This window comes from Phascolarctos cinereus, unplaced genomic scaffold (genome assembly GCF_003287225.1).
Source record: "Phascolarctos cinereus isolate Bilbo 61053 unplaced genomic scaffold, phaCin_HiC Scaffold_5;HRSCAF=322, whole genome shotgun sequence".
NCBI classification, from domain to species: domain Eukaryota; kingdom Metazoa; phylum Chordata; class Mammalia; order Diprotodontia; family Phascolarctidae; genus Phascolarctos; species Phascolarctos cinereus.
The window spans coordinates 250,929,895-250,946,536 of NW_027555958.1; the positions used below are offsets into that span (position 1 = coordinate 250,929,895).

General features: G+C 39.6%; 1 protein-coding gene across 3 annotated transcripts in view; it reads left to right on the top strand.

Annotated features, from left to right (window-relative positions):
• The window catches only part of AGFG2 (ArfGAP with FG repeats 2), a 53,564-nt gene that overhangs the window by 3,509 nt on the left and 33,413 nt on the right, over positions 1–16,642 (top strand). For all 3 annotated transcript variants that reach the window (XM_020979104.2, XM_020979108.2, XM_020979107.2), the window contains exon 2: positions 12,245–12,338. In XM_020979104.2, the coding sequence (XP_020834763.1) occupies positions 12,245–12,338 (94 nt within the window). The remainder of the gene's footprint in view (positions 1–12,244; positions 12,339–16,642) is intronic.

Sequence of the window (16,642 nt, forward strand, 5' to 3'; positions counted from 1 at the left end):
AAAACATAAGCAAAGCAGTGAGTTGACTTGCTGTCATAGTTGACTTAAAAAAAATACATGGCCAGTAAGAAGTTCTGGCTTTGTCATTACTTTTATGGTTTTTGTTCTGATATAGCCTATAAATAATTTTTCCAGATCCTGGCCTGTGGCCACATCAAATGCCTTAAAAACAATGTGGGTAAGAATTGCCTCCAGTGCCTGGCTTGGGTAACTGTCTTTGGATGAATAGTCCTCAAATGAGTTAGAGGGAGGGGGAAATGATCTGGGATAAGCTTAAAAAAAACCCAAAAAACATTTACTTTGTAGGAAGTTCACTTTTCACATGACAGTGAAATTCGTGTCTCCTCCCACTGGCCACTGCTAGCCTCTCTTCCGACTTGCCTTCATCATGATCCCAGTTAGATAAGTAGGAATGGTTTTGTGCAGAATGTACTAGGGCCTGACTTGTTTAATAATGAGAACAACTATAGTGATTAGGCACTGCCCAGAATGTACAGCTTTGGGCCTTGCTTCCTAGGAACTTAGTTTCAAGGGAACTAAGTGGAATTCTTGCCTCTAGTTCTGGTTTTAAAGAAGATAGAGGGAAGCATTTTCAGTCTATGCCTAAAGAGTTTTCCAGAGGTGATTTTGGGGGAAAGGATGGTTTGATTGTTGGAAAAAGGGCTCATTAGTGATTGCTTCAGGAAGAATCACTTGACTACTGATTATACTTTTACTACACAAGGGAGACCTGGATCAAGATCAAGCTGAACTGGAGTGGCCTTGAGATTGGAAGGGAGAGAAACACGGGGCAAACCTGAGGAAGAAGCTGTGACAACTCTGAGGCAAGGCTAAATCTTATCCTTTTAGCCTGGAATAAAATGAGTTGACAGCTTTTTAAAGGGGAATGTACCAAGTTCTAGTTCAGTATGGTTGGGAGAAAAGTGACTTACTGCATAGGAGATGTTGATTGAAAGTTATGCCAGTGATTACACGTGTATAACTTATATCAAATTGCTTGCCTTCTCAGTGGGGAGGAGGGGGAGGGAGGAAGGGAGAGAATTTGGAATTCAGAGTTTTAAAAGTAAATGTTAAAAATTGTTTTTACATGTAACTGGGGAAAAATAAAATACTAAAAAAAAAAGAAAAAGTTATGCCAGTTCATATTTATAGACAGAGGAGCTAAAAGCAATCACGTGTCAATTAAAATCAGCTCACATACTTTTGACTCTTCTTGTCAACCTCTGAACTGGGATCTTATGCTGGGAAGGAGGGGGAATAAATGGGAAGATGTCTAAGTGAGAATAATAAAAACATTTTAAAGTGCCTGGCTGAGTCACTGCCTGTAAGCACAACACTGTTCAGGGAAGGGAAATAAATGAGTTTGGTTTTGCTTTTAAAAGCCGTTGGGCCTGAATTGAAAAATCTGTCAGTCCTTTTCAGAGATACAGAATGTTGGCTAAAGAGCGGCATCACCAAGACTTCCAGCAGAAAAGGGTGGTTGGATTGTCATCCCTGGTAAATTTAACTTTCCAATGAGTGGGTCCCAAAACAATTTGCCTATTGCTTTGAGGGGGGAGATATGATAACGTATATCTGGATTTTTGAGAAGTTCCTTTGAATACCAGTTTTGTTTTTTTCCTGATTGGAAATGTTTTTTCAGCTGTGGCTTTCATAAGGTTGAGGGGGCCATATAAGGTAGGGAAGGAGGGGAGAGAATAAACATTTTTATATAGTGCCTCCAATGTGCCATGCACTATGCTGAACACTTTTTACAAATATCTCATTTTTATCCTCATAACAACCCTGGAAAGTAGTTGCTATTATTACTTCCATTTTACAGTTTAGGAAACTGAGGCAAACAGATGTTAAGTGATGTCACATAGCTATTAAGTGTGTGAAGTCAAATTTGAATTCAGGTCTGACTGGCTCCAGGTCCAGCACTCTATTCACAGAGAGAGAAGCTACTGGTGTTGGCCGTTTCTAAATTTATAAGAATGTTGACACAGTTGCTAGTCTTGAATCTGACCTCCTTTAATTTTTTTTCTCTCCAGCCCCACTCTGCAAATCTAATTTCAGCGTTCTAGATGTAGATTCCATTTTTGTCCCCCTAGTAAATATTTTGGCAGAAGTTATTTTTTCTAGCAGTCCCGTTATAGAATGAATGTGCCACTGAGGCCTATGATGAGACAAGAAGTGCTCCGTGGAAAAGTGAGGGTATTTGGGTGATAGTGGGGCCAGAATTGTCTAAATAGACTCATAGAGCATTAGAGTTAAACATATTCTAGGATGTTGATTCTCTTTTTTTCTTTTGTTCTGGTTGCATCTGCCTCTGTGGTGGGGGAAGAAGGATGGACTTATGGTCCCCTTCCCTGGGGAGGATAGGTATGGATTTCTCTCCTTGACTCCTCAGTTTCCTTAACTCTGCTGATGTAATGGCTTGTGATTAGAATAAAGGAAAAATGTGCTTTTGCCTGCCTCACACAGCCAGGTAGGTCTGAGGGCAGTGGTTCCCTCTCCTTATAATTAATTCACAGGGTTCTAGAAATGCAGCCTAGTATATTGGATAGATTGTTGAATTTGGAGTCAGGAAGACTTGGGTTCAAATCTCACCTCTGACATGTTCTAGCTGTGTGACTGTGGGCAAATTATATAACCTTTCTGAGCTTAAAGCATTTCTTTAAGACTATAAATAGTTATGGACTAGTTAATGTGCATGGAAGATGTCTGGGGTAGCAGTCCCTTTTCTATTCATGAATTTGCCTTTCCAATATCAGACAGTAGGTTGTGATTAGAGAGGTCTGGCCAGGTTTCTGAAGCTAAGTACCACACGATTATTTTTTAAATCTTAGGCAAAGCCTATATATTTTTGGACCTCTGTCCATCTGTTTTTCTCTTGCTGTTTCCTTCAACATTAGTAATAATATTTGGTTCGTAGAATTTAACACCTGGAAGAGGCCATCTTAATACCGCCTCTACCTTACCAATCATCTCTAAATATTTTCAGCGATATTTCCAGTCCTTCCTCCCAACCTCTTGAAGACTTTCAGTCCTGGGAAACCCAGTATTCCAGAGACAACTCATTCAGTTCACCTTTGGGTAGCTGCATTTGTTGGGAATTTTTTCCTTACATCAAATTATAATCTGCCCAATATAAGGAAAGTCTTGGCTAAAACACTTATTATATAAGCACTAAAGCAGTTATTAATAATTCAGCATTTTTCATGCCTCTGAGCCAGAATGGTTGAAGGGAACTTTGTGACTCCATTTGGCCCCATTCCTCCCTCAGCACATTATCCTACTTTCTGTGTGATAAATAGGTTTTTATTAGATTATTCAGTATGAATTTGTGTAAGAAAGCAATAGAAACAACTAAAGGGGTTTGTAGAGGCGGGAGGTCCACAAGTGTTATATTGCATGTTTTCAGCCTTTTTGATGTATTGATCAGTTATGCCTTTTTTCCCTTCCTTTTTAATTTTTTTTATCTTTAAAAATACTATTTGTTATATGGGATGAACCTCTGGAAGTCAGAAAGGAAGGATGAATACTGGGGAAAATTATGGTGATGTGAAAAAACCAAAATGATCAATAAAAACTTATTTTAAAATTTGTTTAAAAGCTATGACTAAAGTGGGGGGCAGAGAGAAAAGGTAAAAAAGAATTGTAATTGAGTTTATAGACTAAGAAACTTACATGTTTTCCAAAGGAATAAGTAACATTGAATCAAAACCAGGGTGGAAGCTGGATTCTTTCTATAGAGTTATTTGGAAGAAAGATGGTACTATACAACATTTAACATGGTGGATAAACCCAAGATGCAGAATCAGAATCATACATTTTCAGACGTGGCCAATGTGGGAATTGGTTTTCCTGGACTCTGCATATTGGTTACAAGGATTTGTTTGGTTTCTTCTTTTTCTTTTTCAAGTTGGGAGTGTTGGACTGGGAGGACGGTTAGGGGAAAAGTGGCCAAAAAAAGAAAAGGCCATTGTAACATTTTTTAAATGCATAGAAGACCAGAAAGAATCGCATAAAAGCCAGGCAGCTTTAAAAGTTACACGTATTATACGTTTAACAAGAAAAGCAACGTGTATATAATAGAGATTCATAGTTTAATGTAGTAGACAAGCAAAAGAAATAGGTGTTGGCCTAGTTTAGCTGCAATCCTGTCAGTATTTCCCTTTCCAATTCTGAGATTGATTCTAAAGTGATCCTCCCTTTTCCCAGAAGCAATCGGAGTGTGTTTCTTTGGATACAAGTGTCCAAAAGACAAAGAGTGTCAGTGCTACAAATCTGGCACAGATGAAAGAATTGGATCAGGTAAATCTGGCTTTTTCCATTGTTGACCAGGTGCAACTCCTTTATCTCACTGACTGTGAGCAGGTTGAGTGAATTTTATTAGTCAAGATAAAAGCAAAATATGGACAGGCTGACACTGGGGGAAAGGGGTGGCTAAGACAGGAAGTGTGTAGTATTTCCCTAAAAGTCTGTGAAAACAATTCCCTTGACTGAAGGGCACCTTTCATAGACTTCTAGAGGCTGGTGCAGATACATATTTCTATAATAGACTAAATAAGAGGTCCTCATATAATATCATGTGATCTGCTAGGTAATTCATATGCAATTTAGCATTGCATCTGAAGTAGAGGGAATGTGGCTGAGCTGAAATAAGAGGAAGAGAATAGGTATTTATAAAGCACCTACTTGGCGCCAGGCACTGTGCTGAGTATTAGAGATATCTCATTTTTGATCATCAAAACAACCCTGGGAGGTAGGTACTATTTTTATCCCTATTTTATAGTCGAGGAAACAGACATTGAGGTTAAGTGACTCACCCAAGGTCACGTAGCTAATAAGTGTTAGAGGTGGGATTTGAATTCAGGTCTTCTTGACTATAGCCCAGTGCTGTATCTACTTTGTTGCTACCCAGGCTGGTTTTTCATGATCTTTGATAAGTGCGTCCAGTTCTGGAGAGGTGGAGCATCATATTTAGAAATGATATTGACAAGCTGGAGCATAATAAGGATAGTGTAAGTAATTCAAACCATGCCATGTAAGGATCTGTTAAAGGAGCTAGAGTTGTTTAGTCTGGAGAAGAGAAAAATTGGGGTTAATTAGATGTGAGAAGGGTTTCAACTTTGCTTGACCTTTGAGGGCAAAACCAGAACTAATAAGTTAGAGAAAGGCAAGTTTCAGTGCTATATAAGGAAGAATCACCTAATAATTAGGGCTAGCCAACTTTGGGATGAACTGCCTTGGTAATGGCGAATTCATTGCTTTGGGTGGTAGATTAAATGAACTGAAGTTCTTGTCCTGTACAGTTGTATAAGGGCTTCCTGATCCTGGGTATATCTGTTCTTTTATAGTCCCTTCTTGTCAGAAAGAATAGCTGAGTTGAGAGATGAGACATCAAGGACTAAAGGTCACAGATCCTAGAGCTAGAAGGAATCTCAGAAACTACTGGGTTCAGCCCCAATATATGAAGGTAATTGATTTGCCTCTAGTCCTACAGGTAGTGAATCTCAGAGGCAGGATTTGACTCTAGGTCATCTGACTCCAACATTTAACAACATCCCTCAGTTAATCTCTACTTCTTCATTAAGGAAAACGTGTATGATAACTATATTGAGGAGGATGGGCAGCTGGTGAAACTGGCCTTGCTTAGTACACAGCCAGGGACTGACATCCATCCTTTTGGATGACAGAATCATAGAATTTGGATTTGAAGAGGACCTCATCGGCCATCCAGTCTAACCCATAAAACATTTATTATGTGTTAGGCACTGTGCTAGGTGTGGAGAATACAAAGACAGAAATGAAATTATACATGCCCTCCAGGAACTTATATTCTATCAGAATAAAAAAACTTGTAGACACGTAAGTATGTATTTTTAGTGGGCAAGCAGTAGCAGCTGGGGGAATCAGGAAGAGCCTTGGGGAGGTGGCACTTGAGAGCTGAGCTTTGTAGGAAACTATAGGGGATTCTAAGAGACAATGATAAGGACGGGAAGGCATTCCAGGAATGGGGGACGTCCTATGTAAAGGTATAGAAACAGAGAAATTGTCATATGAAGAACCCATATTTAATAGCAGTCCTTACAATAATGTACCTGACCGGTTGCTCATTCAGCCTCTCCATGAAGACCTCCAAGGTGAGGAACCTCCCACCTCCCAAAGCAGCTACTTTGGGACAGCTCTACTTGTTAGGAAATTTTCCCTGACATCAAACCTAAATTTTCCTTTTTGCAACTTTCAGCTGGTCCCTGGTTCTGTTCTCTGAGACTAAATAGAACAAGTCTAAACTCTCTTCTGGTCAAATATTTGAATATAGTTATCATTTCCCCTCCCGCCAAGCTGTTCTCCAGGTTAAATATTCCTAGTTTGTTGGCCCTGTCTTTATAACATAGACTCGAGGCCCTATATCATTGGTTGTCCTCCTCTGAGCCCAGTCCCACTTATTGTCCTTAAATTGTCATTAAGAACTGGAATACAGTCCTCCAAAAGTGGTTTGATCAAAGCAAAGTGCTTTGGGACTATTACCCCCTTATTCCTGGAAGCTGTGGCTTCCTTAATGGAACACAACACCAATTTAGCTTTTTGGCTGCCATATCAGACTGCTGACTCATACTAAGCTTGTAGTCCATTAAAACTCTCAGATCTTTTTCAGACAAAATGTATGCCTGTACCTACCCCACTCTCTTATTTTTGAGGCTGATTGTTTTAACCCAAATATAAAACCTTACAATTATTCCTATTAAATTTGTCTTTCAGAATAGAGTTTTGTTGATATTCTGCTTTTACATATCCTAGATTTCCCCCCTGTGTCCCCTCATCCTCCCTGAAGCCATATATTATAACAAAGAATTTTCTTAAAAGAGGAAGAGGAATACAATGCAAAATGTCATTAGATGCAATGCTTCCCACTCATGACCTTTTTCTCCCACCTCTACAGAGGAATGGGGGAAAGGTATTTTCTCATATCTCCCTCTGAGGCCTAGCTTGTTCTTATAATTTCACAGATCGCTATTCAACTTAATCTTAGTCAATTTAGCACAGGGAGTTTGCACATCTAGTGGGTAGAGTGTTGGTCTTCGAGCCCAGAAGACCTGGGTTCAATTTCTGCCTCTGACAACACTGCTGCCATGACCCTGGGCAAGTCACTTAACTTCTCATTATTCTAGACAGCTTTCTAAGACTATAAGTTGTAAAGAAGTTGGTGACCTGAATTGGTGAAGGAAGTTTTCTTACCTGGCAGTTCCCTATACCTGTATCGATGAAGTCCATTCCCTATCGCTAAATTCAGCCTAGTACTCTAGCCAGTCAAGATCTCTTTGAATCCTTATTCAGTTAATCATCATTGTTTTAGCTCTAATTATCCCCACTCCCTCCCCCCAATTTTGTGTCATCTTCAGATTTAATAAGCATGTCATCTCTGCCTTTAAATCATTAATAAGTTAATTATAATTAATATATAATGATATATAAATTATGTTATAAATAAATATAATTAATAAACATCATAGGGCCAAATACAGATCTGGTGGGGCAATCTACTAGAATGCCAAGAAATGTCCTCCTGCCAAGTTACTTTTGAATCATTAACAGCTAGATGGCAGAGTGGATAGAACAGTAGGCCTGGAGTCAGGAAGACCTGAGTTCCAATCCAGCCTCAGCTAGTAGCTGTGTGACCCTTGACAAGTTACTTAACCACTATTTGCTTCATTTTCCTCATCTGTAAAATGGGAATGATAATAATAACAACTAACTACCTCCCAAGGTTGTTGTGAAGATAAAATGACAATATTTGTAAAATGTTTTGCAAACCTGTTAAGTACTATATAAATGCTAGTTCTTGTTAACAACTGCTCTTTGAGACAAACCGTTCAGCTACTTCCAAGTCCTAATTTTTTTGGCCATCTAGTAAGCACCTTTTCCACGAGAATAGTATGACATTTTATTAATTTTTTGCTAAAATCTAGTTAAACTGTATTTATAGCACTTCCCCCATCTACCAGTTAGTTGACAATTAACTCTGTCAACAAAGGAAATTATATTATTTTTGCATAACTTGTCTTTGATAAAGCCATATTGGATCTTTGTAATCACCACTTCCTTTGCTAGGTATTCACTAACTGTCTATTTTAGAATTTTAGCAGAAATTGAAGTCAAGTTCAGTGGCCTCTGGTTCACAGATTCTTTTCTTTTCCCTTTTTCACAAAATTAGGGCATCTGCTCTTCTCTAATCCTGGGGAGCTCTTTTCTTTGAGTCTGTCATCTACCCAACCAATTTAATTCAATAAACATTTATCTAGCACCTTCAACAGACAAGGCAATGATTAGGTCCTGGGATTGCAGATATGAAAAACAACAAAATCCCTGTTCTTCTGGGGATTACTTTACTTGGGTGGATAAGACTATACACAATTAAACATAATACAAGATAGAGTGTGGGAGGGACAAAGGAGAGATCTGGGCAAAATGTTCTAGAAAAATGTGAGGGGGGAGTAAATGCTTGGGGAAGATGGTCAAGAGGTTCAGTCCTGGAGGAAGAGTTTTGTCTGGGAGGGTCAGAGAAGATTTTGGGGAGGAAAGGTGCCTCCTTAGCTTAAACTGGAAAAGAAAGGTTTAACAAGGAGGAAGAGAACTTGCATTTGGGAGACTGACCTGGACAATTCCTGGAGGTGGGAGAAAATGGCTTCAGAAACAACTCCTCTGATTTAGATTGTCTCACTAAGCCTCTTGGGATTCAGATTTTTCTAACTAAGCCTTGTTTTTGGAGCTGAATAATGTATTTTGTATTGTGTTCTCTATATTCTCTAACAGTGTGTTCCTGTTTTATGTACACCAAAGGCAAAATAACAGGAACATCTTGTTTGATCAAACTCACTTAAACTAACATACTTGAGACTCTCTTTATTCACTTTGTCATCTTTTCCTTCACTGCCACTCCAAAACCCCAATGTACGCCTGACTATGGGTTCGTGGTTCTTTTGATATTTTTTGCTGGATTTTCCCTAAGCAAGAAAATACATTTCCTTGCTCTGCCAGACTGACAGCCCCATATTGTCCATACCAGTAACCCCTTTTGATGTGTTTGTTAATGATAAGAAACCAGAAAACCCAAAATCCCTTTCTACTTTCTATTTCTTTTCCTTCTTCTCCTTCCTGTCCTCCTCCTCCTCCCCTGCCCTCACCCCCATGTGGAAAATTAGAATCATATTTTGTACAAGCTAACACTGCCTACTGGAGGATGGTGCCATACTAATTTGTTCAAATTGGCTTCGGAGGGCTTCCTTCTTGTAAACTCCTAGAGAGCCTTAATGAATTTGTGTATCACTCCTTCCACCTAGCACAAAGCCTCATATGGAGTAGGCAGTTAGCTAAATGAATGGTGAAAGGTAAGGTACAAGGAAGGGACCCTGAGGAAAAGGATGAAGTTATAAAAGCAGATTCGACCATGAGGTCAAGATAGCACCTCTGCTGAATTTTGGAATGTTCCTGTTGAGCTTCAGTCTGGTCACAGGGGAAAATCATGACAAGAATAATGATAATGATAAATGACATATGTCAAATTTAAAGGTTTAAGGTTCACAGGTAACCTGGTGAGGTAGATTCTACAGGTGTTATTAGTTCCATTCTGTGTCTTTCTTGTCAGCAAGTGTCAGAGGCAGGATTTGAACCCAGACTCCTCCTGATCCCCAAGTCTACCATTCTTTCCATTCTTTAGGGAACAAGACTTTGTGAAAGGGTAAAGCAAGGAAAAAAAGCCTGAGAGCTATGCTACTTAGGAAGAGGAAACTAGAGCATTCCTGAAATGTGATCTGTGGATGCTTCAGTATCTGGGTCAGGTCAAATATTGTGAAAGTAAAGAATCCTGGCTTCTCTGTATCCTTTACATGCTCTTGGGGGGAGCAGTTTTCTCTGCTGACTCCTGCCCTTCCTGAGTATGTTTGAGACCTTTCTCTTAGAAGTCTGAGCTACAAGTTTCTGGTTATTTCTATGCGACAACTGAACTGCTGTAACCCTAACTAGCTACCATGGATCTGTTCTTCTTAATCAGCACCTGTCCACTGGGGCAGAATCCCAGGATTTGTCTGACCCTTCAGTGTTCACTCTGTTTTGTGTCATCTGTTCTCCCGCCCCCAGAGCCATCACTTATATTCATAAATAGTGCTGTTTTTCTAAACTTGGCAATGACACCTTTTATCCTCTTTGTCCCTATCTCCTCCCTGTCTTTGTGAAATTTTTACAGTTTCTACTTAGGAAACTACAAATTTCCCAGGATTCCCTTGGATTCAGAAAAATCCAAGAGGATTTTGTATGAAAATGTGACTCTCCATTTCATATTACATGCTTTACAAAAGCATATAAATGTCCATTTTTTTCTCCCCTTCCCTTTGTCTTGCTAGAAACATTAACTAGGACCTACTGTAGTTAATTTCTTTGTGTAAAGTCTTGATTTGGGGGGCAGCTAGGTGGCGTAGTGAATAGAGCACCGGCCCTGAATTCAGAAGGACCTGAGTTCAAATATGGCCTCAGACACATAACACTTACTAGCTGTGTGAACCTGGGCAAGTCACTTAACCCCATTGCCTAGCCAAAAAACCAAAAAAAAAAAGTCTTGATTTGGCCAAATGTTTCCTACTTATTTTTTTTCTATTATGTATTTTGCTATTGTATCACTTTTATTTCCCAATGTGTTCTCTTTCCCCCACTTAGACAGCCATCCGTTATAACAAAGAATAAAACACAGGGAAGAAAAATGCAATTCAGCTAACTAACCAACACATCAATACAGTCTTTTTTTTTTTTGCATTTCTTATATATTTTCAAAAAAAAATTTTAGTTCTAAATTCTCTCCTTCCCTTAAGCCCCTCCCCCACATTGAGAAGGTAAGTAATATGATACCCTTTCTTCATGTGAAGTCATGCAAAACATATTTCCATATGGGGGGGAGGGGACAAGAAAAAATAAAGTGGGAAAAACAATATGCTTCTATCTGCATTCCAAGTTTAGCAGTTCCCTGGAGGTAGATAGCATCTTTTATCCCAAGTCCTTTGCAATTGTCATGGATCATTGTATTGATCATAGTAGCTAAATCTTTCTCAGTTAAACATCAACACGGGCTTGACGGTACGTTGAGTTTTCCTTATGTAAGAAAGGGGAGGCACATGCATTCTTATATCTGTTCTTTAGTATCAGATTTTTGGCCAAGTTTTTAGGGGATTTAAAACCTTCTTTCTTTCTCTTATTTTACATTCTGTCATCTGAGATTGTTTCTCTAACTTATTCCTTGTCTCTCTCAGTCATTTCTGTGCTTTAAAACATTTTAGAGGTAGAATAGGAAAAAGAAATTTTTCTTTTACTAGGAAGAAGCAAATAAAGTAGTGGCCCATTCTCTGCCCCACGGCCTAGCTTTATTCTAATATGTTATCAGAATAACAGATTTAAGATAGGACTGGTAGGAGGGTGTGAGAGAATTCCTGTGTCTTTCCAGTTAGAACACCTCCCCCAGAAGAACTGGTTTTGTGGCCTCAAGAAAATACCATCCCATCAGCCATGTGGTCTCCACAGGACTCCTTTGACCATAGTTGAACTCCCAGGGACACACAGCACACAGCAGTGATATAAGCATCTCAGCTAAAAGCATGGGTCTAGCTTCCTATAGGCCAAAAAGGTGTTTAGATCTTGCTGGATGAAAATAAGTTCCCTAGTGCTTCATAGTAAGATCTAGTAATGAAGGAGGCTGGTGAAAGACCACCTACCTGCTGTGAGGGCTGGGAAAGTAGAACCTGGGGAAGGGCAGCAAAAAACCCTCTAAGTTTTCATGTTTATTACCAGATCAGCTATTTGGGGCCTTTTTAGCATGACCATAATGCCATCGGAATGTGATTTTACCAGGTTTTAGTCTTCAGATGCTGAAGTGCTATACAGACAAATTGAGAAAAATGGAATCTGGTTGTCCATGTTCCCAGAAGTGTTGTACAGCTCACAGGTAGGGCACTAGAGATGTTGGTCTGCCAGCCTGCAGAAAAAAAAGGATAAGCGATTCTTTGTTTTCCCTCCAGAGTGACAGACCCTCAAATGTTCTTGGCCGTTCTTTTTCTAAACCTCTCTCTGGCTCTCACTAGCGTTCTTCCAACTCTTCCTTCCTTTTTCTTTCTTCCTTCCATAATTAATTTTGTCACCCTTTTCTCTCTCCTCTCCCTATAAGCAGCCTGGCAGTGCTAATCGCATTATATCTCTCTTGCTTTTCCTCACACAGGAGAGGCCTGAATCCCCCTCACCGAGTCAAATCCATCTCCATGACAACCTTTACTGAGCCTGAAGTGATGTTCCTCCAGTCTCGTGGAAATGAGGTGAGTTGCCACAGATACATTTTATTAGAAGGCCTTGGCTTTGCCTGAAGCATATTATGAAGAGTTTCTGTGTTTTTGAAGTTACGACATTTTTTTTTCTTTTGGTTAAAATTTTCTTGTCTATTTTTGGGGGAAGGACAAAAATTTTTTTATTCTGAATTTTTAAATGCCAAAAAAAAGGGAACATTTCTGTACACATAGCTTAATACAAAAGTAGGATTTTATATGAAACTGAATCTCCATTTCAAACTGCTTGCTTCAAAAAAAGTAAAATTTGCATGTTACTTTCAAGACTTCCCTGCTTGTCTGTGCTTCCTTTAGAATGTCTTTTCTTTGGTGTATTTTTAAAAACAATTAAATGGCCCTTATTTTTTGGTATCACTATTGCTAGTCCTTCATTCACTCTTACCTTTCCCCCTCTCACTCCTCAATTAACTGAAATTGAAAGAAAGGTGAAAAAAATTCCTTGTAACAAATAAGTATAATCAAGCAAAACAAATCCACAAAGTGGCCACTTCCAAAAATGTATGTCTCTGAACCTTGTGTCCATCACTTCTCTATTGGAAGGTGGGTAACGTGCTTCGTGATAGGTCTTCTGGTGATTCAGTCATTAATTTGATCAGAGTCCTTAGGTCTTTGAAAGTTATTTTTCTTTAAAATGTTGTCATTGTATAAATTGTTCTCCTGGTTCTGTGATTATTCTCTCTCTAGTGTTATCCTCCTTTTTTAAATTTTTCCCCAGCCAGAGACAAGGTTTATTAGAACATCTGTCATATTGGCCAGACTCTTAAGAAGGCTGAGCATTAATGAACTATTGGCTAGATTTTAAGAATCTGAGCACCTTAATGGGGACAAGATGGACCTTATATACAGAAAGACTGTGGGAGGGATCTAGGAATGGCCGAGTAGTTTAGGTGATTGGAGGGGAGGTCTAAGAAAGATCTGAATGGGAGTGGCCAATAAGCTGGGGTGAACAGAACACCAGGGACCTGGACCACATGGTCTAGGGAGAATGGAGACTAGATAAGATTAAGAGTGGGAAGTGGCCAGGAGCCATTGGGAGGTAAAACAGTGGAGGGCTAGGCTAGATTAAGGGTTAACAGAGAATTGGGAGATAGGGCATAGCCACAATGAAAGACCAGTTGATGGGATTATAGCTTCAGGCAAAAGCCTGAGATTTGGTCATGTGAGAAAGTCCAGGGTTTTTCCTTTTTGGGGTCTAAATCCCATCCTTATCATTCCCCCCTCAAACAAATGAGACCCAAATTCTTTTTGGGGTAAGGGGTGAAGATCTCAGCTTCTGAAACGGCTTACTGTTGGCAAGGGGTGTAGAGCTATCCCTTCCTTGAGGGAGTCCCAAAGAGGAGGTTGACTGGAACTGAGTACAGGCTGCGTCCAGGGAACAATGAGGGGACGTTAGCTGGTACTCAAAATTTGTTGTCAGCTACAGGTGAATGGCTTGTAGCCTGGAAGACATAAATCTGCCAGACTCAGGAATAGCCAGGTGGGTAACATTCCTTTTCAAAGGAACATAATGGGGAAATTGAGCCAGGAGGATCCTATCTTAGACTGAGACTAAAATTGCCCTCTCAGCTTTTCCTGATGCTGACTTTCCACCAGTATCACATTCTCTCTGAGTAGCTTGTGGCATTTCTCTCAGATGGTGGATTATTGATTATTGATGGATTATTATGATCCATCAGGCAACTAAAAATAAAATCCTATGAGCTTTTGTCTCATATAGCAAGTTCCACTAATCATAGATTAGGAAAAACTTTTCCAGGATTTACATCTCAAACTTAAATTTCTCCTGGTGTGAAAAGCTAATCATTAAAGATTATTTCTATATACTTGCAAATTCTCAGCAAGACAAAACCCAAACAAGCTTTTTGGAAAGTTTACAATTAAAACAGTAACCAACAACAGTGAAATTATTTTATCGGTAACCAAATTACGAAGTTGCTTGACATAACTGATACAAAAAGTTTAACAATTTGAAACTTGAAACAAACCCATTACCAGTCAGGTGACTTGAGTTTTGTTAAATGCATTTCCAAATTACTTTACATAGAGAATCAACATCTCATCATTAACAGTTAAAACTACAATTTTAAAAGAACATGCTTCCCCAAGTTCAGAGGCTAGTTTCTTTACCTAAAGCAGGACCAGGACATAGTGAACCTGGGTGATGCTTCCTGGCAAAGGTTGCCCCAGGGCCCAAGGCAATTGCCAGGGGGGTGCAAGCTGTAGCTGCTGCCCCTCCCCCTCCTTCCTTTCCCAAGTGGGGGAGGGTGAAATCAAAGGTGAGGAGTAAAGGGTAAAACTTTCTTCTCCTATGAAAGGTATTAAGAGATACCCTCTTGACTCTAGGGAAGGGAGTGGAAGAAAGGAGTGATGAAGGTTGTAAGGAGGAGTTTCAAAACATCTTAATGATTGATCACAAAACCTCCAGAATCTGCTAAGATATTTTTAGCTGTTCTAATTTTTCCTGATTCAGGAGTATAGAGGGCAGTTAGTAAGCCTCAGGGAACCAAAAGGCAACTGTAGTTTTCCCCAATTCCCTATCGAAGAAAGAATTGACAGAATTGGGCATATGCTTTCAGATAGGGAGTCCGTCTTTGTCCTCTATGCTGCCGAAAGTATACTCAGGTCCATGGCCTTGAACTGAACCAGTGGACCGAGAGCCTGAGAGGTCAGGCTGAGTGTGAGACAACCTTGTAACTGCCTGAAAAGCACCTCTAAACCTTGGTGCTTAGAGAGCTACCTCAGCTGCAGAGCAAGAAAGGGAGGAGAGAGGCTTCTATGCCTTCTAGTCTTGGCTGGAGAAGAACTTGGGGTTAGGCAGTTTCCCCATACAGGCCACCAAAATGTTGAGCTTTAGGGATTTAAAGGTGCTGGGACCCCAAAGTCAGGAAACGTGGGTTCTGTCTGAAAGAATTCGACCCAAGCCTTTTTTCTTTTCAGCCAAAGACAAGGTTTATTGGAACATCCGTCATGTTGGGCAGACTATTAAGGAGTCTGAACATTAGTGAGCTATTGGCTAGATTATGAGAATCTGAGCCATTATCCTCCTTCTTAACCCCTCCCATCTCTTCCTGTGTTGAGTTTGATGTAGTCTTATACCAAACCCATGTGTGTATGTTCAACACTTTGTCCATTTTAGATAAGAGTGAGATTCATCCCGTGCCCACTTCTGTTACCTCTTCTTCTGTGTTTGTGTACTCTTCTTCTCAAGCCACTCAATTATTAGAAAATATTCAGCTCATTCCTGTTGCTGAAATAAATTTACTTTCTTAGGTTTATTTAGACTCTTGTGTTTGTATTTTAAAAGTTCTACTCAGCTCTGATCTTTTCACCAGAAGTGCTTTTAAGTCCTCTGTTCTATTCAGGGTCTGTTCTTTTCCCTGTAGGATTATTCTCATCTTTGACAGGGTAAATTATTATTTTTTATAAGTGTTCAGCCATTTGGAATATTATATTCTAAGATCTCTTTTTACGTAGATAAGATTTCAGCACAATACTATTCCATCACATTTATATACCATATCTTGTTCATTCATTCCTGAATTTCTGGGCCTCCCTTTCTGATTCCTATTCTTTGATACCTCAAAAAGAGCTTTAATGTTTTTTTAATCTACTCAATCAGTTATTTATTAAATGCCTACTATGTGCTAGGCACTGTGCTAAGTGCTGGGGATACAAAAAAGGGCAAAAGATATCCTTAAGGGGCAGCTAGGTGGTGCAATGGCTAGAGCTCTGGCCTTGGAGTCAGTAGGACCTGAGTTCAAATCTGGCCTCAGACACTTGACATTTATTAGCTGTATGACCCTGGGCAAGTCATTTAACCCTAATTGCCTCACCAAAAAGCAAAAAAAAGGAAAAAAAAAAGAAAGAAGAAGAAGAAGAAAAAGAAGACATCCTTAGACTTTGTTTTGTTTAGGACTACTCCCTTTCATAATCTTCCCTCCTTCTAATCCCCCCCTCATATTCTCCTCTTTCCCTTCTATTTCCCTGTTGAGTGAACTGTAATTCTGGACTCGACTCTGTGTGTGTGTGTTCTTTCTTTTGAAGATTTCAGTTAAGAGTTTGGTTTCAGTGTCAGCTGCTCTTTCTTCACCCCCCCAACCCCCCCCTCCCCCATTTATAGAGATGTTTACTTGTGTACCCTTTTTTTGTTTGCTAGTTCTTGCAGCCAACTTTTTGGCTTTGGATTTAATGTTAGGGTTGAGCTCTGCAACACTTCTGGGCCTATCCTGTTGTTGCTTTCTTGAAGTATTGAGTGTTGTGTTGTTCTAGGATCTCAG